The sequence below is a fragment of the Gorilla gorilla genome, chromosome 20, assembly GCF_029281585.2.
Source record: "Gorilla gorilla gorilla isolate KB3781 chromosome 20, NHGRI_mGorGor1-v2.1_pri, whole genome shotgun sequence".
NCBI classification, from domain to species: Eukaryota; Metazoa; Chordata; class Mammalia; order Primates; family Hominidae; genus Gorilla; species Gorilla gorilla.
Window position 1 is genome coordinate 48,065,109 of NC_073244.2, and position 27,982 is coordinate 48,093,090.

General features: G+C 39.1%; 2 protein-coding genes across 2 annotated transcripts in view; one reads left to right on the forward strand and one right to left on the reverse strand.

Moving 5' to 3' along the window:
- Positions 1–14,247, forward strand: part of LOC101151317 (large ribosomal subunit protein eL31) — a 47,534-nt gene extending 33,287 nt beyond the window's left edge. The window contains 1 exon segment of the mRNA XM_063701851.1: positions 4,723–14,247. Coding sequence (XP_063557921.1) covers positions 13,683–14,060 — 378 coding nt within the window. The 5' untranslated portion in view covers positions 4,723–13,682 and the 3' untranslated portion in view covers positions 14,061–14,247.
- On the reverse strand, positions 9–27,977 carry ZNF829 (zinc finger protein 829). The gene is given in 7 exon segments (XM_055369153.1): positions 9–4,297; positions 4,299–4,377; positions 19,875–19,970; positions 20,279–20,405; positions 26,908–26,965; positions 27,073–27,194; positions 27,880–27,977. Coding segments are annotated over 6 exon segments (1,296 nt in total). The 5' UTR covers positions 27,111–27,194; positions 27,880–27,977; the 3' UTR covers positions 9–3,399.
- Positions 27,978–27,982: the final 5 nt, after the last annotated feature.

A 27,982-nucleotide genomic window follows, 5' to 3' on the forward strand; every position in this document is an offset into this window, starting at 1 on the left:
CAACGTGATGGAGAAACAGAAGAGTTTATAGTAACATGAACATGCCTGTTAAACATTTGAATAAATGATCAGTTTCTCATAACATAGAAATAGAAATGAAATTATAAATTGTGCTCCTGTCTTGTTTGATCAAAAGTTTGATAAAACATTTAATAGTATACATATTCCAGGGAAGATGTTTCCTGTTCTATCTCCCAACACATACAGTGTTATTACCACAATATAGTGTGAAACCGTCAATGCAAAAATCTTTAATCTCCTTGCCCTGATGATATCTGCCTCTACAATATCCAGTACTCCCACATCATTCCTCAACCCAGAGATCTAACTTCAATAAAATTTATACACCCATTTTCTGTTCCCACCTACCACACTAAATTGTGATCTTTCTACTCTGCACTCTGAAATCCACAGTAACTTATTAGCATAATGCCCCCACCTTTTAAAAAAGCATTCTTAATTTGCCTTTTATTGTTTCTTAATTATAGGTTTAGGAAGTTACAAGGGCAGTTGTGTTACATACACATATATTGTAGTGGGGAAAGTGTTGGCTTTTAATGTACTCATTACCTAAATAATGTACCTTGTACTAAATAGGATTTTTTTTTGTTTTTTGTTTTGAGATGGAGTCTGGCTTTGTTGCCCCCCGGCTGGACTGCAATGGCATAATCTCGGCTCACTGCAACCTCCACCTCCCACGTTCAAGCAATTTGCTCTGTTGCCCAGGCTGGAGTGCAATGGCACTATCTCAGCTCACTGCAACCTCCGCTTCTCAGGTTCAAGTAATTCTCCTGCCTCAGCCTCCCAAGTAGCTGGGACTACAGGTGCCTGCCACCATGCCCAGCCAATTTTTCTATTTTTAGTAGAGACAGGGTTTCGCCATGTCAGCCAGACTGGTCTCAAACTCCTGACCTCAGGTGATCTGCCCACCTTGGCCTTGCAAAGTGCTGGGATTACAGGTGTGAGTGCCTGGCTTATTTTTAATTCTGTGTATGTGATGAATCATGTATTGAGTTGCATATGTTGAGCCATCCTTATACCCCAGGAATAAAATCCACTTGACTGTGCTGTTACTATCTTTTTTATGTACTGTTTGATTTGGTTTGCTAGTATTTTGTTGAAGATTTTTGTGTCTATTTTCATCAGGGATATTGGCTTGTAGTTTTTTTGTGTGTTTTATCCTTGCCTGGCTTCAGTATCAGGATGATACTGGCTTTGTAGAATGAGTTAGGGAGGATTCCCTCCTATAATTTTTGGAATAGTTTCAATAGTGCTGTTACTAGTTCTTCCTTGCATGTCTAGTAGAATTCAGCTGTGAATCTGTCTGGTCCTGGGCTTTTTGTTGTTGCAAGATTTTTTTCTATTACTGATTCAATTTCAATACTCATTAGTAGTCTGTTGAGGATTCCTATTTCTCCCTGGTTCAATCTTGGAAGGTTATGGGTTTCTAGGAATTTATCCACTTCCTCTAGGTTTTCTAATATGTGCATATAGTTTCTGCTGATTTTTTATATGTCTGTGTTATCAGTTATAATATCACCTTATCATTTCTGATTGTATTTATTTGAATCTTTTTTTTTTCTTGGTTAATCTAGCTAGTGGTCTGTCAGTTTTATCTTTGCAAAGAACCAACTTTTTCTTTTATTGATCTTTTGCATTCCTTTGTTCTCAGTCTCATTTTCGCCTGCTCTGATATTTGTTATTGCTTTTCTTCTGCCAGCTTTGGGTTGAGTTTGTTTTGTTTTTTCCTAGTTCCTTGAGATGTGACGTTAGGCTATTCATTTGAGATTTTTCTATCTTTTTGGTGTAGGCATTTAATGCTATAAAATCCTCTCTTAGCACTGCTTTTGCTGTATCTCAGATGTTTTCATGTGTTGTGTCTCTATTTTCATTTATTTCAAAAAATTTTAAATTTCCACCTTAGTTTCATCATTGACCCAACAATCATTCAGGAGCAAGCTGTTTAAATTCCATGTATCTGTTTTGAGAGTTCCTCTTGGTATTGATATCTAGTTTTATTCCACTATGGTCAGAGAAGATATTAGATATGATTTTGTTTTTTTAAAATTTATTGATACTTGCTTTGTGGTCCAGCATATGACCTATTTTTGAGAATGTTCCATGCACAGAAGAGAAGAGTATATATTCTGTGGTTGTTGGGTAGAATGTTCTTCAGATGTCTGTTGGGTCCATTTGGTGTAGAGTCCAATTTAAGTCCAGAGTTTCTTTGTTGATTTCTGTCCCAGTGATCTGTCTAGTGCTGTCAATGGAGTGGTGAAGTCCCCTGCTATTGTTGTATTGCTGTCTATCTCTTTTCTTAGGTCTAGTAGTATCTGTGTTATGGATCTGGGTGTTGCAGTGTTGGGTGCATACATATTTAGGATTGTTTTATCTTCTTGTTGAATTTATCCTTTATCATTATAAATGACTTTCTTTGTCCTTTTTAATTTTTGTTGGTATAAAGTCTGTTTTGGCCATCGCGGTGGCTCACGTCTGTAATCCCAGCACTTTGGGAGGCTGAGGCGGGCGGATCACTTGAAGTCAGGAGTTCAAGACCAGCCTGACCAACATGGTGAAACCCCGTCTCTACTAAAAATACAAAAAAAAAAAAAAATTAGCCAGGCATGGTGGCGCATGCCTGTAATCCCAGCTACTTGGGAGGCTGAGGCACAAGAATCGCTTGAACTCAGGAGCTGGAGGTTGCAGTGAGCTGAGATCACACCACTGCACTCCAGCCTGGGCAACAGAGCGAGACTCTGTCTCAAAATAAAATAAAATAAAATAAATTTGACTAACAACTTATGTATAAAAGGAAATTACAAATATATTAGACAAAATCATTCTAACAGGGTATTATGGGTTGAACTGTATCCCCTAAAAAGATATGCTGAAGTCCTAACCCCTGGTACCGGTAAATGTGACCTTACTTGGAAACAGGGTCTTGGCAGATATAATCAAGTTAAGATGAGGTCACCAGGTAACCCCAATCTAACCTGACTGGTGTCCAAATAAAAGACATACACAGAGATACACAGGGAGAATGCAATGTGAAGATGGAGGCAGAGATTGGAATGGTGTATGTAAAAGCCATGGAAAGCCAAGGACTGCCAGCTGTTAACAGAGGTTAGGAAAAAGGCATAGAACAGATCCTCAGAGTCCTCAGAAGGAACCAAAACTATCAGCACCCTTGAGTTTAGATTTCCAGGCTCTAAACTGTGAGAGAATAAATTTCTCTTGTTTTAAGCCACCAAGGTTTTGGTACTTGGTACTTTGTTATCGTATCGTTTAAAAACGAATACATAGGAGAACCTTTGATAATGTGTATCCTAATTTGTTCTCATTACCTGTTTTAAAAAAATTATTATAAAGGTTAACAAAATGGTCTTACTTTACTGTCATTCAACCAGTATGAATTCCCTCATGGCGAATGAGGTCAGAGCGACTACCAAAAGCCTTTCCACATTCCTTACAGTCATAGGGTTTCTCACCAGTGTGAATTCTCTGATGTCGAGTAAGATTTGAGCCTTTATTAAAGGCCTTCCCACATTCATTACATTCATATGGTTTTTCATCTGTATGGATTCTCTGATGTTGAATAAGTTCTGAGCTCTGAATAAAGGCCTTTCTACATTCTTCACATTCATAGAGCTTCTCACCAGCATGAATTCTGTGATGGTTAGTAAGTGTTGAGGCACTATTAAAGGCCTTCCCACACTGCTTACATTCATAAGGTTTCTCACCAGTATGCATTCTCTGATGCTGAATAAGCCTTGAGTGTTGAGTAAAGGCTTTCCCACATTCTTTACATTCATAAGGTTTCTCACCAGTATGAATTCTCAGATGTAGAAAAAGTTGTGAACTTTTAGTAAAGGCTTTTCCACATACTTTACATTCATAGGGTTTCTCACCAGTGTGAATTCTCTGATGATCATTAAGGTTTGAGCAATACTTAAAGGCTTTTCCACATTCCTTACATTCATAGGGTTTCTCACCAGTGTGAATCCTCTGATGTTGAGAAAAATATGAACTACAACTAAAAGCCTTGCCACATTCCTTACATTCATAGGGTTTTTTACCAGTGTGAATCCTCTGATGTCGAGTAACGAGTGAGCCACGACTAAAGGACTTCCCATACTCCTTAGATTCATAGTGTTTTTCACCAAAATGAATTATCTGATGTTGGATAAATTGTGAGTTTTGATTAAAGGTCTTTCCACATATCTCACATTCCCATGGTTTCTCTTCACTCATAGTTTTTTGAGGTGGAATAAGAAATGTGGGCTGAATAAAAGTAGACGTCTTCACGGGTAAGTATTACTTGACTGAAATGTCTCTTCTTTAGAGATAATATTTTGGTCTCACACATTGATTCCAGATCTGAAAGAAAATACAAAGGCAAATAAATTTTCCTATTCTGGGCAAGTTAAAACTTCTAAAAAAGAAATGGGAGAATTAAACTGAAAAGAATATCTGAGAAATTACACAGTTTTCAAAGGTGGAGAGGCAATCTGTAAAACTGACAAGAAAAGCACAGACATTAGGAGAGGTAATAAAAGAAGCTAAGGATGTGGATTCAGAAAGTAGATGACCTCTATGATCCTCAAATTTTGGTCTGAACCAGAGTCACCTTAAGCCTTGGTGAATACACAGTGTTCAGCACCATCCTCCATATTATAGAGAGATTCTAATTAAAAAAAAAATTTTTTTTTGCCCCCACCCCAGATCCCCCACAGGCGCTGCCTGAGACCCAGCTCTGTGTCTCCTCGTTGTACAGCTTGTGGAGCTCCGACTGCAAGGCCATCAGCATGCCCAGGCAGGGGTTAAGCTGGAGGGCCATGGAGGAGGACAGGCCAGCAGGATGCCGCCTCTGCTCCAGGGCATGCACCATGCGTGAGAGATTCTAATTATATACACATTCATAAACATATACTCACATGCACAGAGTATGATACTGTATGTTTTGCAATTCGTAGATAACTGTCAGACCTACATGAAAGGACTGTTAAGAATAATAAATGTGTTGAAAGGTTTAAATGGCGGGGGCGGGTGGAGTTCAGTGACTGTGCAATGGTAAACTGGCAAATCACCAGCCTCCAACAAATCTAATATGCTGAACACAACTGGTGGGAAGAGTAGACAGGTACATCTCTTCTGTGCATACAGCATGATATGGGCTAGGGACTCACTGAAAATAATTTGCTCTGGAATTCTGTGATGTTGACCTTGGGAGAAAGAAATGAATAATTCAAGTCATAGCAGTGACTGAGAAGGAAGGCGGCTCAAGTTTGAGACACAAGAGAGTTAAGATAGGATGAAATGTACTCTATGAGAAGAATGGAACTCCATGTCAACATATAAACCGTGAGCCCCAGTTCTATGCTTTAAGGCAACCTCTGAGCCCTCTTTTCCTTGTTTATTAAAATGGGACTGACACTTAACTTATGATTGCTAAAAAGATGAGGAATAACGTATATAAATAATCTGATATAAAGTAAGCACTCAGTATTGGTAGCTATTATTATGAAAAAATGTCATAGCAAAAACAGATATTGGGCAAATGAAATGGCTTGAAGACATCAAAATAAAGCCAGCTAGACTATCTTAAGTCTTCCCTCCACACAATCATTGGCCAAACTTAGTCTGGGTGAGTCCCTAAAAATCTCTTAAAGTTGTCCTCATTTAATTACTGAATCCCCTCTTTCCTAGACCACTACAGGAATCTCCTAATGGTCTCCCCAGTATGTTCTAGCACCCTCTAATCCATTCAGCACCTGGTGTGGTATTTGGTCTCACTTTGCCCTCCTGAAAATCTAAACTCCTTGGTAATTACCAAGAAGACTCCAATAATGAGGCTCTTGCCTACCTCTCCAACCTTGTGTTATACTCCACTTCCACTTGCTCAAGAAGCCCCAGTCCTTCAAGCACCTCAAGTTCTCCCTGCCCCTCAGGGCCTTCCCACATGGATCTCCCCTTTGCCTGGCATACCCCTCATCCTATCACCATTGTTGGCCCTGCTAACAATGAGAAAAGCCTCATCACAGCTTCCACTAACAACCAAGCCCTAAGCCACTGAGGAACTCACAGACACTGCTGACACTGATTGCAGCCAGAGAAATCATATGGAGATTATACCACTGCATCCACCTATAACAAAGCCAAAGCAACCTACCCAACGAACACTATAAATACATCTACAGGAAAAAGGTTTTACTTATGAAAACAAATCCATAAAATTGGAAAAAATGACCATAACAAGAAATACACAGATATCAATGTAAGGATAAAAGAAACATGAAAAAGCATGGAACCATGACATCTCCAAAGTAACACAATAATGCTCCAGCAACAGATTCCAACAAACAAGAAATCTATCAAGTGCCTGAAAAAGAATTCAAAATAATGATATTAAAGAAGCTCAGTGGGAAACAATAGAACATGGATAAAAACCAAAAGAATCAGAAAAAACAATTCATGATCTGAATGAGAAATTCAGCAGATAGATATCACGAAAAAGAACCAAACAGAAGTCTGAAACTGACAAATTTCAAAGAATGAAATAAAAAACACAATTGGGAGCTTCAACAATAGACTAGATCAAGCAGAAGAAAGAATTTCTGAACTTGAGGACGGGGTTTTTTAAAAGAATCCAGGAAGAAAAAGTAAAAAATAATAATTTTTAAAACTGAAGAAAGCTTAGATGACATATGGGACATCATAAAGCAACCAAATATTCAAATTTTGGGTATTCTAGGAGAAGAGATGGGCAAAGGCATAAAAACTTATTTAACAAAATAACTGAAAACTTTCCAAGTCTTGTAAGCAATATAGACATCCTGATACAGAAGGCTCAATGATGCCCAAATAGATTGAATCCAAAAAGGTTTTCCAAGGCCCATTACAGTCAAACTGTCAAAAGTCAAAGACAGAATTCTAAAAAAAGCAAGAGAAAGGCATCAAGTCACATATAAGGGAACCCTCAGGTGTCAAGTCACATATAAGGGAACCCTCAGGTGTCAAGTCACATACAAGGGAACCCTCATCAGACTAGTAGCAGATACCTTGGCAGAAACCTTCCATGCCAGGAAAGAATGGGATGATATATTCAAAGTGCTAAAAGAAAAAACACTGTCAGCCAAGAATACTATACCTAGCAAAGCGATCCTTCAAAAATGAAGGAGAAAGTTTTTCCCAGAGAAAATGTATCACAACTAGGGTGGCCCGATCAAAAATGGCAAAGGGTGTCCTACATCTGGAAGTAAAAGACATATCTACCATCATTAAACAAATGAAAATAAGAAGCTCACTGGTAGAGCAGATACACAAATGGAAAGAGAAAGGACTCAGATGTAACCATTACATAAAACCATCAAACCAAATGATAAGAGGAAAGAAAAAGGATATAAAACAACCATAAAAAATTAACAGATTAGGAATAAATCCTCACCTATTAATAATAACCTTGAATGTAAACAGTCAAATTCCCCACTTAAAAGATACAGTCTGGTTGAATGGATAAAATAAATATGACTCACCTATATACTGGCTGTGAGAAACTCACTTTATATATAAAATCATAGACTGAAAGTGAAGGGATGAAAAAAAAATACTGCACACAAACAGAAACCAAAAGCAAGTGAGAGTAGCCATACTTAAATAAAACAGACATTAAGTAAAAAACTGCAAAAGAAGCAAAGAAGGTCATTATATAATGATAAAGGGGTCAATTCAGCCAGAGGATATAAAGTTCTAAATTTATAGGCACTCAACACTGCAGCACCCAGATATATAAGCAAATATTATTAGATCTAAAAAGAGAGATAGGGCTGGGCATGGTGGCTCATGCCTGTAATCCCAACACTTTGGGAGGCCAAGGCGGGAGGATCACTTGAGATCAAGAGTTCGAGACCAGCCTTCCCAACATGACGAAACCCTGTCTCTACTAAAAATACAAAAATTAGCTGGGCGTGGCCAGGCACGGTGGCTCATGCCTGTAATCCCAGCACTTTGGGAGGCCGAGGCAGGCAGATCACGGGGTCAGGAGATTGAGACCATCCTGGCTAACATGGTGAAACCTCGTCTCTACTAAAAATACAAAAAATTAGCCAGGCATGGTGGCAGGCACCTGTAGTCCCACCTACTCGGGAGGCTGAGGCAGGAGAATGGTGTGAACCTGGGAGACGGAGCCTGAAGTGAGCCGGGTTCACAACACTGCACTCCAGCTTGGGTAACAGAGCAAGACTGTCAAAAAAAAAAAAAAAGAAAAAAGAAAAAAAAATTAGCTGGGCGTGGTGGCATGCACCTGTAATCCGAGCTACTCAGGAGGCTGAGGCAGGAGAATTGCTTGAACCTGGGAGGCAGAGGTTGCAGTGAGCCAATATTGTGCCACTGCACTCCAGCCTGGGCGACAGAACTAGACTCTGTCTCAAAAAAACAACAACAAAAAAAGGTAGACTCCCATAAAATAATAGTACAGGATTTGAACATCCCACTCTCAGCATTAGACAGTTCATCTACACAGAAAATCAACAGCTTTGGATTTAAACTGGACATTAGACCAAATGGACCTACCAGACACTAACTGAACATTTTATCCAACAGCTGCAGAATACACATTGTTCCCATCAGCACATGGAACATCCTCCAGGAAGAGACCATACGTTAGGCCATAAGACAAGTTATAACTAATTTTTAAAAATCGAAATCATATCAAGTATCTTCTCAGACTACACTAGAATAAAACTAGAAATCAATAACAAAAACTTTGTAAACCACACAAATAAATGGAAATTTAAACAATGTGCTTGCTCATGAATGCCCATTGGGTCAATTAAGAAATTAAAGATCATCAAAGACTACTACAGGCAACTATATGCTAACAAATCAGATAACCTAGAGGAAACAGAAAAATTCCTGGATACATGAAAACCTACCAAGACTGAACCAGGAAGAAACAGAGCAGAAGAACCTGAGCAGACCAATAACGAGTAATGAGATTGAAGCAATAGTAAAATGTCTCCCAACAAAGAAAAGCCCAAGACTAAAGGGCTTTACTGCTGAATCCTACCAAAATTACAAAAAACTAACCTCAATTTTTCTCAAACTATTCCAAAAAATGGAAGAGAAGTTAATTCTTCCTAATCCATTCTACAAGGCCAGCATTACCCTGATACCAAAACCAGAGAGGGACACAACAACAACAACAACAAAAAGAGGTGATATCCCTCATGAACATAGACACAAAACCCCTCAATGAAATACTAGCAAATGAAATCCAATAATACAACAACAAGATAATATACAACGATTAAGTGTTTTTTCCTGAAAAGTGCAAGGATGGCTCAACATAAGCAAATCAATAAACATGATGTATCAGATCAACAGGATGAGGGACAAAAACCATATGATCAGCTCAATAGATGCAGAGAAACATCTGATAAACTTCAACGTCTCTTCATTATAAAAACCTCTCAACGATTAGGCATTAAAAAACATACCTTAACATAATAAAGACCATATACGACAAATGTACAGCTAACACCATACTGAATGGGGAAAAGCTGAAAGCTTTTCCTCTAAGAACTGGAACAAGATAAAGAAGCCCACATTCACCACTATTATTCAGTATAGTACTGGAAGTCCTATCCAGAGCAATCAGGCAAGAGAAAGAAATAAAAGGCATCCAGATTGGATAATAGAAAGTCACACTGTCCCTTTACAGATGACATGATCTTATATATATTTAAAAACCTAAAGATGCCACCAGAAATTCTTGGAACTGATCAATGAAATCAGTAAAGTTGCAAGATACAAAATCAATATACAAAAATAAGTAGTACGCTGGGCACGGTGGCTCACACCTATAATCCCAACACTTTGGAAGGCCGAGGTGGGTGGATCACTTGAGGTCACGAGTTTGAGACCAGCCTGGCCAACATGGTGAAACCTTGTCTTGACTAAAAATACAAAAATTGGCCAGGTGTGGTGGCAGGCACCTGTGGTCCCACCTACGTGGGAGGCTGAGGCAGAACTGCTTGAACCCAGGAGGTGGAGGCTGCAGAGAGCTGAGATCATGCCATTGCACTCCTCCAGCCTGGGAGACAGAGCGAAACTCTGTCTCAAAAAGGAAAAAAAAAAGGATTTCTATACATCCACAATAATGAATTAGCTGAAAAAGAAATCAAGAAAACAATCCCATTTATTAATATAATAGCTACAAAAAACAACCTAGAAATAAATTTAACCATGAAGTGAAAGACCTCTATAAGGAAAACTACAAAACACAGACAAAAGAAATTGAAGACAACAAACAAATAAAAAGATATTTGCATGCTTATGCACTGGAAGAACTATTGCTAAAATGAACATACTTCCCAAAGCAATCTACAGATTCAATGCAATCTACAGATTCAATGCAATCCCTACTGAAATGCCAGTCAGTTTTTACATGAACAGGAAAAAAATCCTAAAATTTGTAGGAAACCATAAAAAATGCCAAATAGCCAATGCAATCTGTAGCGAAAGAACGAAAGTGGAAGAATCAAACTTCAAAATATACTACAAAGCTGTCGTAACCAAAACAGCATGGTACTGTCATAAAAATAGACCCAAAGACCAATGGAACAGAAGAGAGAACCCACAAATAAATCCATGTATTTATAGTCAACTGATGGTTGACAAAGGTGCCAAGAACAGACATTGGGGAAAGGACATGCTGTTCAATAAATGGTGCTGGGAAAACTGGTTATCCATATAGTGAAGAATGAAACTAGACTGTATCTCTCACCATATACAAAAATAAACTCAAAATGAATTAAATACTTAACTATAAGACCCCAAATTATAAAACTACTGGAGGAAAACATAGGGGAAACACTTCAGAAGAATAGGCAAATATATTTTAGATAAGACCTCAAAGATATTTTCAATAAGGGGCAACAACAAAAAAATAGACAAATTGGACTATATTGAACTAAAATGCTTCTGCACAGCAAAGGAAACAATCAACAGAGTGAAGAGACCTGTAGAATGGGAGAAAATATTTGCAAACTCTTCACCTGAGAAGGGACTAATATCCAGAATTAACAAGGAAGCAAAAAGACTTAATAGCAGTGCCATAGCAGCTCATAACTGTAATCCCAGTACATTGGGAGGCCAAGTCAGGAGGATCACTTGAGGCCAGGAGTTCAAGACCAGCCTGGGGAACATAGGGAGACCCCCCCCCCCCGATCTCTATAAACAGTTTTAAAATTAGCTAGGTATAGTGGCATGCACCTGCAGTCTTAGCTACTTAGGAGGCTGAGGTGGTAGAATCACTTGAGCCTGGGAGTTCAAGGATGCGGTGAGCTGTGATCAGGCCACTGCACTCCAGTCTGGCTGACAGTGAAACTCTCTCACATACACAAAAAATGACACTGGGCACATTCTATTAGTAAAAGAAAAAAAAATACATATATATATATATGTATGTATAAAACAATTGATAAATATTCAAAGTGATGGGTATCTAAATACCTTGATTTGATCCTTATATGTTGTATGAATATATCAATATATTGCTTGTGCTCCATAAATATGTATAATTTGTATTGATAAAAACTAAAAAAAAAGCTCATGAGAAATCTAATGTATAGCAGGAGGACTATAGTTAGTAATACTCTATTGTATACTAGAAATTTGTCAGGAAAGTAGGTTTTAAGTACTCTTACCCTAAACAAAAAAAAAGAAAGAAGAAAAGATTATAGTTATTTGATAGGATCTGCTTAACTATAGTAATTATTTCAATATGTATGTGTATCAAAACATCATGTTGTACACCTAGAATTTATACAATAATTTTTAAAAAAAGGTTCATATAAAAAAATTTTTTTAAACACATATAAAAATAGAAAGAATGAGTAACACTTAGTATTTGCTAGCAAAACAGGGTGACTGTAGTCAAAAATAATTTAATTGAACATTTAAAAATAACTAAAAGAGGCTGGGCGTGGTGGCTCATGTCTGTAATCCCAGCACTTTGGGAGGCCGAGGTGGGTGGATCACTTGAGGTCCGGAGTTCAAGACCAGCCTGGCCAACATGGTAAAACTCTCTCTCTACTAAAAACACACACACACACATACACACACACACACAAATTTGCTGGGCGTGGTGGTACGTGCCTGTAGTCCAAACTACTTGGGAGGCTGAGGCATGAGAATCACTTGAACCTGGGAGGCAGAAGTTGCAGTGAGCAGAGATCACAGCACTGCAGCACTGCACTTCAGCCTGGGTGACAGAGTGAGACTCTGTCTTAAAAAAAAAAAAAAAAAATTCCCCTAAAAACTAAAAGAGTACAATAAGATTGTAACACAAAGGATAAATGCTTCAGGTGATAGATATCCCATTTCTCCTGATATAAGCATTGCATGCCTGTATCAAAATCTCATGTAACCCATAAATATACATACCTACTATGTACCCAAAAAATTAAAAATAAATATTAATAAATAAATAAAAAACAACCAGGCCAAGTGTGGTGGCTCACTCCTGTAATCCCAGCACTTTGGAGGGCTGAGGCAGGTGGATCACTTGAAATCAGGAGTTCAAGACCAGCCTGGCCAACATATTGAAACCTCATCTCTACTAAAAATACAAAAATTAGCTGGGTGTGGTGGCATAAGCATGTAATCCCAGCTATGCAGGAGGCTGAGGCAAGGGAATTGCTTGAACCCAGGAGGCGGAGGTTGCAGTAAGCCAAGATTGTGCCATTGCACTCCAGCCTGGGCAACAGAGCGAGACTGTCTCAAAAAAAAAAAAAAAAAAAAAAAAAAAGATAACAAGTGTTAGCAAATGATGTGGAGAAACTGGAACCATCATACACTACTGGTGGGCATGTAAAATGGTGTAGCCGATTTGGAAAAGAGTCTAGCAGTTCCTCAATTGGCTAAACACAGAGTTATGATATGACCCAGCAATTCTACTCCTAGGTAGAAACCTGAAAGAACTGAAAGCTTATGTCCACACAAAAACTTACAGACATGTTCATACAACATTAATCAAAATAGCCCAAAAGAGGAAACCCAAATGTCCATCAACTGATCAATGGATAAATGTGGTATATCCATAAAATGGAATAGTATTTGGCAATAAAAAGGAATGAAATGCTGATACATGCTACAACACGGATGAACCCTGAAAAGCATTAAGTTATGAAATAGGGAATTTGCAGAAGACCACATATTGTACAATTCCATTTATATGAAATGTCCAGAATAGGCAAATCCATAGAGAAAATCAACTCATGGTTGCCTGGGGCTGGAGGGGGTGGGAATAACAGCTAAAGTGTACAGGGATTTTTCTGAGGTGATAAAAATGTTCTAAAATTGATTATGGTGATGGTTATACAACTCTATTACATTAAAAATCACTGAATTGTACATTTTATGTGGGTGAACTATATGGTATGTGAATTATACCTTAATAAAGCTGAAAATAAAACAACAAAATTAAAGGAGCGCTACTCTGGTTCATAGCGAGCAGGGGTTGGGCAACTTTTTAAATAAAGAATAAGATAGCAAATATTTTCAGCTTTGTGGGCTATCCAAGTGTGTGATTGTAGTGCAAAGACAGTCACAGAAAACTTCTAGTAGTTTGAATGTGCTAGCCTTAAAAAATAAACAAGTCTTTCCAACTTGGATCCGGCAGAATGGCTCCCACAAAGAAGGGTGGTGAGAAGAAAAAGGGCCGTTCTGCCATCCACAAGGTGGTGACCTGAGAATACACCATCAGTATGCACAAGTGCATCCATGGAGTGGGCTTCAAGAAGCGTGCCCCTCGGACACTCAAAGAGATTCAGAAATTTGCCATGAAGGAGATGGGAACTCCAGATGTGCGCACTGATACCAGGCTCAACAAAGCTGTCTGGGCCAAAGGAATAAGGAATGTCCCATAACGAATCCATGTGCGGTTGTCCAGAATACGTAATGGAGATGAAGATTCACCAAATAAGCTCTATACTTTGGTTATCTATGTATCTGTTACCACTTTCAAAAATCTACAGACAGTCAATGTGGATGAGAACTAATTACTGATTGTCAAATACATCAAATAGTTATAAAATTGCAAAAAAAAAGAAAAAAAAAAACAAGTACCCCCCCGCACCCCGCAAAAATAACCCCACAACCTCACAAGAACTGCTAGCTCAAAAACAGAAATTTTTAAAAAGACTGGCTTAATAATTCTGGTTTAAAAATAGCTATACATCTTCCTCCTGATTTTATCAGTGCAAAATGTAAATTTTAAGATTATAAAAACTAGGCCGGGTGCTGTGGCTCACGCCTGTAATCCCAGCACTTTGGGAGGCCAAGGCAGGCGGATTACTTTAGCTTAGGAGTTCGAGACCAGCCTGGGTAACATGGCAAAATCCCATCTCTACAAAAAATACAAAAATTAGCCGGTCATGGTGCCGTGCACCTGTAGTCCCAGCTACTAGGGAGACTGAGGTGGGAGGGTCACTTGAGCCTGGGAGAGGCGGGTGTGGTGGAGGTTGTAGTGAGCCAAGATGCACCACTGCACTCCAGCCTGGGCAACAGAGCCAGACTCTGTCTCAAAATAAAATAAATAAAATAAAATAAAATAAAATAATAAAAACTATACAATTATGTGTTAAACCAAATCAAATTATAGTTCTGTCAGACTTTTTGACATCCAAGTAACTGTTGGGCCGGGTGCGGTGGCTCACGCCTATAATCCCAGCACTGTGGGAGGCCAAGGCGGGTGGATTACTTCAGATGAGGAGTTAGAGACCAACCTGGGCAACATGGTGAAACCCCGTCTCTACTAAAAATACAAAAATTAGCTGGACATGGTGGCGCACGCCTGTAATCCCAGCTACTTGGGAAGCTGAGGCAGGAGAATCGCTTGAACCCGGGAGGCGGAGGTTGTAGTGAACCGAGATCACGCCATTGCACTCCAGCCTGGGCGACAGAGCGAATCTCCGTCTCAAAAATAAAAAAGAAGAAGAAGAAAAAAAGTAACTGTGTTGCTCTGTAGTGTGTCAGTTTAAATACAGTAGTCAAGATTTTTAGTTAACTTTAAGAAAATGGACATTAAGTAAGAAAAATTAATAGATAATCCTCGAAAACCTGGATGACTTCTAACATAAGGTATTAAAACATTGATTTCTAAGAATAGTTTTAACAAATATGCCATTATTATTTAATATGTATGCCTCGTTTTTTATGTTAAAGGATGGCTATACCTTTGCGTAATATAAATAAATACATGTGGTTTTGTTTTGTTTTGTTTTTGGGTCAAGGGTAATTTTAGTTATAGTATGTGCAGGGCACAAATGTGCAAAAGGGCATTTCTGTCCTTTTTATAAAGGCTTATAAGGAATGTGGGTGGCTATTGGGGGAGTGGTATCACATGTCAGGAGTCTGTTAAAATGTTTATATATCACAGTTCTCAATTACCTACCTCCCACATCTTTCTTTATAATTTGAGTAGTTGAGACTATCTGGGAATAATCATAACAGAAATGTAATAGATATGCTTTTGTTATCAAGGAAATTATAGGTTGGGCACGGTGGCTCAGACCTGTAATCCCAGCACTTTGGGAGGCCAAGGTGGGTGGAACACCTGAAGTCAGGAATTCGAGACCATCCTGGCCAACATGGGGAAACCTCGTCTCTACTAAAAATAAAAAAATTAGCCGGGCATGGTGGCAGGTGCCTCTAATCCCAGCTACTCAGGAGGCTGAAGCAGAGGTTGCAGTGAGCTGAGGTTGCACCACTGCACTCCAGCCTGGGCAACAAGAGTAAAACTGTCTCGAAAAAAAAAAAACAATAGTTTTGTCTTAAAAAAACCAGTTGTTCCAAAATGTAAAACTGATAGATAAAAAAAGACATCTCAGTTTTGATGGGTTTATTTTCAATCCAGTATTTGAACTTGGGAAGAATATGTAAAAACATTCCTAAGTGACTATTATTAAGCAAAGATATCAAAATAGAAAGTACAAACTACAATACAAATAAACATAAGGCATAACACCAATGGGGATGCACATTAAGTAGGTAACAGGAAAGTTATAACAACATTTGTGTAATCAGGATATAAACTATGAATATATTGCTATAGGCAAGATACATACAGTGATTACGAGAGACCAGCCCTCAACTATCAGAAAAAGACATCAAGAAATACTTTTATAGTTTGATGTATCACAGAATGACAAAACATACTATGCAAAATTTGAAGGTAGGTATCAGAAGAATGAAAGTAAGAGTTGAAAATGTATTATCTTTGATGAGAGGGACTGGGGCAGTCAGGGTAGGAATGTATATGTGAAAAAGCAGGCTGCTGTTTTTCTTTTTTCTCTTTCTTTGAGATGGAGTCTTGCTCTGTTGCCCAGGCTGGAGTGCAGTTGCATGATCTCAGCCGACTGCAATTCCACCTCCTGGGTTCAAGCGATTCTCCTGCCTTGGCCTCCCAAGTAGCTGGGACTACGGGCGCCTGCCACTATGCCTGGTTAATTTTTGTATTTTTAGTAGAGACGGGGTTTCACCATGTTGGCCAGGCTGGTTTCGAACTCCTGACCTCAAGTGATCCGCCTGCCTCGGCCTCCCAAGTGCTGGGTTTACAGGTGTGAGCCACCGCGCCTGGTCTGGGCTGCTGTTTTTCAATATAAGCTTTATAACACTGTGATTTCAAACTCTGTAAATATATTACTTTAATGAAAATTAATTATTTTAAAATGAAAAAGGAATAAACAGAGACCACCTTTCAAGTACAAAGGTACAAGGTTAAGGTAAGATTAAGAAGGGGGTGAATTAGCAAGTTGGTAGGGAGGAAAAGTGGTAGGAGAGACAGAAATAAAAATACTTGAAGACAGCTAAGATCAACTGATAGCTGGGAAAAAGTGAAGATTCACAAACTCCTCCCTAGGTTCCTAGAGCTTTGTTAAATCTAGAATTCTTTCTCAAGGGACGCATGGATCTTCTATTTCCAACGCTAACTCCATAGGTAACAACATCTACTTCTAGGGCTCCAACCATTAACTTCTACTTGGATCAATTTCCACTTCCATATTTTTTGACTGTTTTACAACTTTCTTCTGAGCTTCCTATTTGATCTTCTCATTGATGAATCTTATTCTGTAGAAATTATTTACAGCAATGTTCTAGCTCCTACATTAGATAACAAGTTTCTTAATAAGCCTACACATTTTCTAAACTGTACAGCACCTAGCAGACTAGTGTATAAAATTAAAAAGTCAAACATTTTTATAAGACTTGCTATTTAAAAATCTTAATTCTCCACAAACTGATATTAATATTCTCATGAAAAAATAACTTGGCATTTTGATTAAGTTTCAAATGACTATATAAGCTAATTCTAATTTTTTTTTTTTTTCTTTTGTGAGACTAAGTTTTGCTCTTGTCCCCCAGGCTGGAATGCAATGGTGTGATCTTGGCTCACTGCAACCTCCGCCTCCCTGGTTCAAGGGATTCTCCTGCCTCAGCCTCCTGAGTAGCTGGGATTACAGGTGCCCGCCACCACGCCTGGCTAATTTTTGTATTTTTAGTAAAGATGGGGTTTCACCATGTTGCCCAGGCTGGTCTTGAACTCCTGATCCCAGGTGATCCACCCACTTCGGCCTCCCAAAGTGCTGGGATTACAGGCGTGAGCCACTGCGCCCGGCCTAATACTAAAATTTACAATGAAAATGCAAAGGACTAAGCAGCAGCAGGAGAACTTGCTCTACTAGATAAGATTTATTACATGCTACAGTATTAATATAGTGTGGTATTGGCACAAGGATAGACAAATAAGCCAAAGGAACAGAATTCAGAGAGACTCACAGAAATAGGAATACCTGATTTATGACAAAGGTAGTCCTATTTCTATAGGGGAAAAGATAGATATAGTTCTATCTCTATAGAATGGGAAAAGGACAGTCATCTCATTAAACACTAAGAAGTCAACTGGATATTCACATGGAAAAAAAATGAAATTTGACCCCTACCTCACAACACATACAAATACCAACTTCAGGAAAGTAGATCTAAATGGAAAAAGTAAAACAATAAAGCTACTAGAATATAACATAGGAAATATCTTCATGACCTTGGGGTAGGCAATGATTCCTATCCAGGACACAAAAAAGCAACACTATAAAGAAAAAGATAACTGTGACCACATTAAAATTAATAACTTCTGTTCATCAAAAGGTACTATTAAAAGAGTAAAGGGCAAGGTATAAAGTCGTGGGAGATATTTACATCATGTATAACCAATCACAGGGCTGATACATACAATATAAAAAGAATTCTTTGAAACCAACAGGAAAAAGATAGACAACGGACTAAGTTTAGCCAAGAAACTTAAACAGGCATGTCACAGAACACACACATCAGAATAACTAAAATTAAAGGGCCTGGCAATAATAACTGGCAAGAATGTAAGAATGCAGAGCAATAGTAACCTTCATACTGCTAGTAGAACTGCAAATTGGTATAACTACTTTGGAAAATTGGTATATTTACTAAAGTTGAACACACACATATCCTATTGCTCAGTAATTCCACTCCTATGTATATACCTAAAAGAAATGTGTACATACATTTACCAAAAGTTATACACAGGAACGTTCACAGCAGCATTATGTGTAATAGCTAAAAACTGCAAACAAACCAACTGTCAACAGAAGGACACTTATAGTAATTAATAATATATAAAGCATAATTTTAAAAATATTCATAGAATGAAGCAGGACACGTGGGTTACGCCTGTAATCCCAGCACTTTGGGAGGCTGAGGCGGGTGGATCACCTGAAGTCAGCAGTTTGAAACCAGCCTGGCCAACATGTTGAAACCCTGTCTCTACTAAAAATACAAAAAATCAGCTGGGCGTGGTGGCGCAGGCCTGTAGTTCCAGCTACTCGGGAGGCTGAGGCAGGAGAATTGCTTGAACCCAGGAGGCAGAGGTTGCAGTGAGCCGAGATCACACCACTGCACTCCAGCCTGGGCAACAGAGCAAGACCCCATCTCAAAAAAAAAAAAAAAATATATATATATATATATATATATATATATATATATGTATATACTCATAGAATGAAATATAACATAGCCAATAAGAATGAACTAACACCAGATATATGCAGCACCATAGATATGTCACATAAACATAATGTTGAGCAAAAAAAGCCAAAGGCAAAAGACTAAATACTGTGTGATTGCGTCTATACAAAGTTCAAAAATAGGCAAAACGAATCCATGGTGCCAAATGTCAGGATGGTATTTATTTTGGGAGAGGAAAAAGAGGCTGGTGATTGGGAAGGGGCAGAGAAGGGGTTCTGAGGTGCTAGTAATGTTCTATTTATCGTCCTAGTAGTGGTTTCACCATTCTCAATTTCACCATACTATGCAATCATAGTCATGCAGTTTTATGTGTGTATGTTATACTTCAATTTTGTTTTAAAGTAAGAAATAATCAAATGTTTGATAAATGAAAGAATGAGCTTTTAAATCCAGAACAAACTGGTCAAAGATGTTAAATAGCTGAAAGTAGATAAAATGAAAACAAGCACAGGGAAAGAAAAAGACACATATGCACTTACATCTATTTCTCAGGGTGGGAATGTCTACTGTTATACAAATCTAAACGTAGCGTATCATAGGAAGGAATGAAACTAAAATGTGACTAGAATAATTATAGCATAATTGTAGCCAGGGAGGTACTTGCTATATTGGACTAGGGAGAAAGTATGAGAAAAAAAAAAAAGTGGGATAGCTTATATGGAAGAGGCTTCGGGCCTTTAAAGGGAGCTTCCTGATAACATCTCAGAAGTATATCTCTTTATAGCCCTGCTCCTGAGCCATCATCTCTTACTTACCTGAACACAGGCCTCTAGTCAGCTCTCTATCAACCATCCAGGGCTCTTTTCCTTGTTCCAATAAGGAGATCACAGCTGGCTTAGAATTGGAAAGTCCTGTTCACAAGAAAAGACATGGGACATGGTTACGCTGTGGGGTCCCCGGAAATCAGATCCAGTCCCTTAGTGATCAAAGAAGAGATGCCACTACAAGAAGGACCGGAGAAAGATGGAGAAGATGAAGCTTCAGCCACAGCCCATTGGAGCTGCCCACTTCCAACTCTTCCATTCTATTTTAACTCAAACCATTCCTTAGGGAACAGGGAGCAGAAATTCAGCTGGTTACATGAAGCAAATAATTCACAATGGAGAAAGGAGACACTTCCAAGGGCACACTCTGAATTTTGGGGAATAGTTATCCTTACCCACTGAAACCAGGTTGCTGAAATTCTCCAACATCACTTCTTTGTATAAATTCATCTGACCAGCGTCCAGGCATTCCCATTCCTCTTGAGAGAAGTCTATGGAAACATCCCTGAACATCACCGGCCCCTGAAACAACAAACATGCTTTCACAATGAAAGGAGAAAAGAAAAAGATGGTGGTAGAGGTGGCAAGAAAGGACAGAGTAAGCAAAATTAAAGGGGGTGAATCCTATCATATCAGAAGATATACGTCCTGTGTACAAAGGGATATACAAATAGACTGGACTTTTCCAGTGATATGAAATAGCATGCATTCAGCTCAATTAGTGAGTTTCTTCCCCCTCCCCACTTTCCCTTTATGCCCCAAGAGAGGGGAAAATGGGAGGGGCTTTCAAACACACCTTATAATACATGGAGTAAAAATTCAGAATATCAGGGGAAAACAAAAATGAAAGTTTCTAAAAGCTTCCAGAAGAAAACACAGATCACATAAGTTTTCAGGAATCAGAATGGCAATAGACTTCTCAATAGCATCATTTGAAATAAGAAAAAACCAAGCAATTCCTTTAATATTATAAAGGAAAATAAATTCTGACCTAGAATTCTATAGCCAGTCAGATTACTAAGCCACTATGAAGATTAAATCAAGACAACTTTAAATCTGCAAGGAATGATAAAAGTACTTCCAATGTGGCTTTTCTTAGGAAGCTACTAGGCTACATGTTCCATCAAAACTAGGGAGTAAATTAGGAAAAAGAAAAGGTACTATATTAAGAAACTGGAATACTAACATGAAAATGGTGATGAAAGTGCCAGTATAATTATAAAAGGCAAATCCTAGAACATCATCCGGCAGCAGACTGAGAGAACAGCATCTAGGAACAGAATAAGTGAGGACTATAGGAAAGACATCTCCAAAGAAAACTAAGGAGCTAGTATGTTTCATCATGTAGAAAATATTGACAGGCAACTGACAGCAATGTTAGAGAATTTGAAAAAAATAGTGACACATACATAAAACCGGGCAAAAGAAGAAACAAGGCAATTTGCTCTGAGAAAAATACAAATTGTATTAGAAAGAATCCAGAATCTGGTGTTTTACTTGGCTCACATTGTCTGCAAGGTCCTAATGTCTGCAACAATGTCTGCAAGGTCCTAATCACAGGGATAGCAATGATTGAAAGAAAAATTATGAGCCAAGCATGGTGGCTCATGCCTGTAATCCCAGCACTTTGGGAGGCCGAGGCCGGAGGATCACCAGGTCAGGAGTTCGAGACCAGCCTGGCCAACATGATGAAACCCCGTGTCTACTTAAAATACAAAAATTAGCTGGGCGTGGTGGTGCACGCCTGTAATCCTAGCTACTCGGGAGGCTGAGGTAGGAGAATCACTTGAACCTGGGAGGCGGAGGTTGCAGTGAGCCGAGATTGCGCCGCTGCACTCCAGCCTGGGCAACAGAGTGAGACCCTGTCTCAAAAAAAGAAAGAAAGAAAAGAAAAATTGTGATATAATTCTATTGCATGGACAAAAAATGAGGACTGTGGTATGGGAAATCTCAATCCATAGTTACCTGCCTAGAAATCACTGGAAAATATGTATCAAAAAATAGCAATATAGGAATATTAATTAGAAATATAGGAAAAATGCTAAGAGAAACAGCAAAAAGAGTAGCCACCTAAGGGGAGTAGGATTGGGTAGTGGGACAATGCCCTGCCATTTTTCTTGTCTTTTAACATTTCTTGAAATTTTTTTTTTTTTTTTTTTTTTGAGACGGAGTTTCGCTCTTGTTGCCCAGGTTGGAGTGCAGTGGCACAATCTCAGCTCACTGCAACCTCCACCTCCCAGGTTCAAGCGATTCTCCTCCTTCAGCCTCCCGAGTAGCTGGGATTACAGGCGCCAGTCACCACACCCAGCTAATTTTTGTATTTTTAGTAGAGACAGGGTTTCACCATGCTGGTCAGGCTGGTCTCAAACTCCTGACCTCAAGTGATCCACCTGCCTCAGCCTCCCAAAGTGCTGGGATGACAGGTGTGAGCCACCACGCCTGGCCCATTTCTTGAATTTTTAAAATGCAAAATGGGTTAAACATAAATTTAAAGTATCACTTAGACAACAGCATACTTTAAGTTTCTTGGAAATTACAATTCTTATAAGACTGTCATAATTATTCTCTATTAACATAAACAAATTCAACTTTTATACTCTTATGGTAGCAGAAATTTCCACAATATAAATACTACTGAATGAATCTTTCATTTCAGACATTTTCTTAGGCAAAAATACTTTTAAGACCCTTTCCAGATATGCAGGCCCTTCCCCATACCTTGCCCTATGCATCTCTTCCATTTTGCTGTTCCTTAGTTGTATCCTTTGTAATAAAACTATAATCAGGCTGAGTGCGGTGGCTCATGCCTGTAATCCCAGCACTTTGGGAAGCCAAGGCGGGTGGATCACCTGAGGTCAGGAGTTTGTGACCAGCCTAGCCAACATGGAGAAACCCATCTTTACTAAAAATACAAAAAATAGCCAGGTGTCGTGGCGCATGCCTGTAATCCCAGCTACTCAGGAGGCCAAGGCAGGAGAATTTCTTGAACCCGGGAGGCGGAGGTTGCAGTGAGCCGAGATTGTGCCATTGCACTCTAGCCTGGACGACAGAGTGAAACGCCATCTCAAAACCAACAAACAAAGAAACCAACAAAAAAGTAAAACTATCATCATAAGTATAGTGCTTTCCTGAGTTCTATATGTTATTCTAATGAATTATTGAACCCGAAGGAGAGTTACGGGAACCTCTCAATTTTTGGCTGGCTAGGCAGAAGTGCAGTGCCTTAGACTTGTGGCTGGTGTCTGAAGCAGGTACAGTCTTGTGGGACTGAGTCTTTTTTTTTTTTTCTTTGAGACTGAGTCTACTCCATCACCCAGGCTGGAGTGCAGTGGTGCGATCTCAGCTCCCTGCAACCTCTGCCTCCCAGGTTTAAGCAATGCTTCTGCCTCAGCCTCCTGAGTAGCTGGGACCACAGGCACACACCACCACATCCAGCTAATTTTTGTATTTTTAGTAGAGATGTGGGTTCACCATGTTGGCCAGGCTGTTCTCAAACTCCTGACCTCAAGTGATCCTCCCATCTCGGCCTCCCAAAATCCTGGGATTATAGGCATGACCAGCTGGGACTGAGCCTCTTAACCAATGGGGTCTATGTTAACTCTGGGTAGTGTCAGAATTCAGTTAAATTATAGGACACTCAGTTAGTGTCCCAAAAATTTTGTTTATAAAAGGACACACATTCCCAATTGATAGGAGAAATGAGGGTACTTCTCCCTCACCTTAGGACAAGCAAGGGGGCCCCTTTAGACTCCAGGGTCCAAAGCAGAATGATGAGATACTTTGGAATAATTTTTGCTGTATTCTCTGGAGCTTAGTGGGCACAAAGATTAGTACCTATTTCCCTCTTTGGACTAGATGTGGACCCAATAAAGGGACAAAGTGACCTCAACAAAGGAATGGATCACAGAATGCAGAAGTGTATGACAGATGTCATAAGTAGCCATTTCAAGAAGACATGCTGTGCATATCCCAGGAAATGCAATTAGAGGTTTCAGCAGGGGCTTCTCTGAGAGACTGTTAATAGTGTCTCCTAACAAAGGAGTGTTGAACATCCATCAAGGCAAAAGAGATCAACACCAAAACAAGTCAAGAAAGACTTTTCTTTTCCTTACCTCCTCTTCCCTACCCCTGCTCTAATCTCATAGGATCCAGAGACTGACTTAGGCAGGAGAAATAGAAGCTCAGGGCGAGGAAATCAAGAAGCTTAATTATGTCCCTCTTTCATACTTTGCAAGCTTGAAGCAATTCTGAGCTCAGAGAAGAGGCTTTAAATGAAACTCACATATTATTACAGTGAACTAGAGGTTGTAATTAGTAAAACGAGACTAGATTTTGACTGAAAACAATCAAAGGACATCAAAGAGTGATAAAAATTATAGTCTGTACCAGTTCTTATCCAGGGCAACAAAAAAATTAACCCACAGAGAGGGTTGAGAGTAGAAATTATGAGGAAAAAATTTTTCTTTTGCTTGCTTCATATGGAATCCTGCTTATTTCAAAATGCTGATCACAAGCAGATTTGGTTTTTCAGTTACACAGTCACATCATCTATAAAGTGATAATCTTATGCCCTCTTTTGTAATTTTTAACCTAATTTTTTTTCTTATGTAAGTGTTTTGGTTAATATCTATAAAACAATGTTAAATAACATTGGTAATGTGGTATATCCTTGTTTTACTTCTAATTTTCAAATATTTTGATGTTTCAAATATTTCCTGATTAAACATTAGATTAACTTCTGAAAACAAATTTTATTTCTTTTAAAATTTATTGTCCCCCAGGCACAGTGGCTCATGCCTGTAATCCCAGCACTTTGGGAGGCCGAGGTGGGCAGATCACCTGAGGTTGGGAGTTCAAGACCAGCCTGACCAGCATGGAGAAACCCCATCTCTACTAAAAATACAAAAATTAGCCGGGCGTAGTGGCGCATGCCTGTAATCCCAGCTACTCGGGAGGCTGAGGCAGGAGAATCGCTTGAACCCAGGAGGTGGAGGTTGTGGTGAGCCGAGATCATGCCACTGCGCTCCAGCCTGGGAAACAAGAGTGAAACTCTGTCCCAAAAAAAATAAAAATTTATTGTCTACTACAGTATACTACATGTCCCTAGTTATTCCCATTAATACTGGGCAACAGTCTTCTCTATAGAAATGAGAAGTGTAACTAGAGACTGATGCAAGAGGGGAAGCAGATATTCTATTTGGGCTTTGGCACAGGAGAGGGAAGACTCAGTCCTCTTTAAAAGAAATTCAGATAGAAAGGCCTTACACAAAATACTTACTTAGACTTATTCTTATCCTGATTTTCTCTGCATCTATACCAAACACATACAATTTAAAAATTGAGAGTAGGCCCACTCAGAGTTCCAAATTTACACCTTGAGAAAACATTGTCACTGTTCTGAGTCCTCTATCCTAGTATGTATCCTCTAATTTTCAGATAAAATGATCACCTGGTGAATGGATAACCTTACAATTTAGTGAGTTCCCCAAGATTAGAAGTGTTGAAACACAAACTGAATAAAGATATTTTTATTATCACTTGGAGGAAGAATCCAAAAACTCTGCAATTGCCTGCCATGCCCACTGCCCCTCCTGAGATGAGGCAAGGTTCTTTTGTTTGCTTTGATTTCAGCTATAAGTATCAACTCTAAAAACCAAAAAGAGATAAGACACAGAAAAGAAGAAATTCTAACATATGTTTAGTTAGAACCTGAGAAGGAAAGGGGGAGAGAATGATACGGGGGCTTTTTGAAGGTATAATGACTGAAGATTTTCCTGAACTAATAATAGATATCCATCCATAAATTTTAAAACTCTACAAATCCCAAGCAGATAAATAAAACACATTTATATATCTTACACTAAAATTACAGAAAGCCAAAAACAAAACAGTCAGAGGAAGACAAGGCAGATTACCATCAAGGGAGAAGAGCTAATCAAGACTGTATGATACTGGCACAGGAATACACAAAATCAGTGGAAGAGAATAAAGAGTTCATAAATATACCCATGCACATATAGACACTAGGTATATTTGAAGACCAATGAGAACACAATAGATCTTCCAATATATGGTATTGATAAACTGGGTATTAATAAGGAGGGGGGAATCTGACTCCTACCTCATAACATATACAAAAACCAGTTGCAACTATATAAAATATCTAAACATGAAAGTGAAACTTATGGCTTTAAGCATAAATATAGGAGAGTATCTGCATGACCTTGGGATAGGGAAGGATTTATTTAAAAAAATACAAAAAGCACTAACCATAAAGAAAAAATATTGATAAACTCAGCTTTTTAAAAATTAGAACTTATCATAAAATCATCTTACAGGAAATGATGAAATAGTCCAAATAGTAGGAAAACAATCAATAAAGGACTGAGATCCAGATTACATAAATAACTCATACAAATCAATAAGAGCTATTCCAAGAGAAAAATGAGTAAAGATTTGAACTGACATGTCACAAAAGATGACTAAAAACCAATAAACATATGGAATATGTTCAATTTTATTATTAATCATGGAAACCCAAATTCAAACCTGTGGGGGTGGGCGGGTATAAGTACAGATATATATTCAAATGAGGATTTAAAAGTCTGGCATGTCTGATTTATATACCATAGTTTTTGCAAACATCAAAAATGTATTTCCCAAGACCATTTGATGACATGGGAGAATATTTCTGACACTTCTTTTTGCAAAAATGTAGAACATCAAATGGTAAATGAAATAAAATTTGGTTTTTGACAAACAATGAAAATACATTAAAATATTAACACTAGTTATCTGAGTGGTCAAATTTTATTTTTTCTTGGTAATGCTGTGTTTTTGAGATCTCTAAATTAATCATCCTTTTATTTTTAAATCAGAATAAATATTTGAGAAGAAAATTCAGCAAGCATAAGTGGTGCAACCATCCTTTTCTGTGATGGGAAAATTATAGGGACCTATAATTAAATGACATTCCTTTATTAAGCAAGAATTTTCAGAAGAAAAAGAGGAAACCCCAACACACCTTGGATACTGCTTGTAGAAGTTCATCATGCATTCTTTCCTCCTCTTCTGGGTGACACCTGGAGAAAGGTAAAATTGGGAGATGGAAGAGTAACTGTGAGACACCAGGTTTTTCTTGGTACCCAGATTAGTCAAGTAATAGTTCTTCCCCAGCCCCATTACCCACCACACATGAGGAATGGAGATCAGAGGAGAATGGGGCATCCTGTCCAATTCCAGTGGCTCAGGGGAAAGGTTGTGTTCACTGCTGTCCAGGGTTGGAATCTGACCAGACCTCAGAGAGGTTTCCTAGAGACAGAGTTCTGGAGTCACAATCGCACAGTTGACGGGACCCCATACTCATACACAGAATGCCACATACATTTAGGGACAGTCACACTTAAATCAAGGCGACATGCACGTCTCACCTGCCCACAAGGAGCCACACACGGCAACAGTTACAATCACATACACACCATAGGGAACACACAATTACAGCTGCACAATCGTAGGCACCCCACACTGTCGCAGAGACACAATCACATCACCACGGGAACACACAGCCACAACCCCCACAGTGACAGGTATCCCATATCCGCACATAAGCCGCAGTGTTATTATCTCCCAGACAATTTCACAACCTCCCCTCTTTTTTTGGAGGGGTGGGGGAGGGTGGGGACAGAGTCTTGCCCTGTCGCCAGGCTGGAGTGCAGTGGTGCGATCTCGGCTCACTGCAACCTCCGCCTCCCGGGTTCAAGTGATTCTCCTGCCTCAGCCTGCGAGTAGCTGGGACTACAGGCGCGCGCCACCATGCCTAGCTAATTTTTGTATTTTTAGTAGAGATGGGGTTTCACCATGTTGGCCAGGATGGTCTCGATCTCTTGACCTCGTGATCCTCCCGTCTCGGCCTCCCAAACACAACCTCCCCCTTTCAGGCCGCTCCGCCCGCAGGGGCCCAAGGCGCCAGCTCCCCATCGGCCTTCGGTATCCTCACCTAAGCCCTTTCCAGTCATTCCGTATGGGAACTTGCAGACCTGAGCCAGTTCTCCTGGGGAACAAAATATCTCACCTCCCAGATCTAAGGGTCCCGCCAGGAG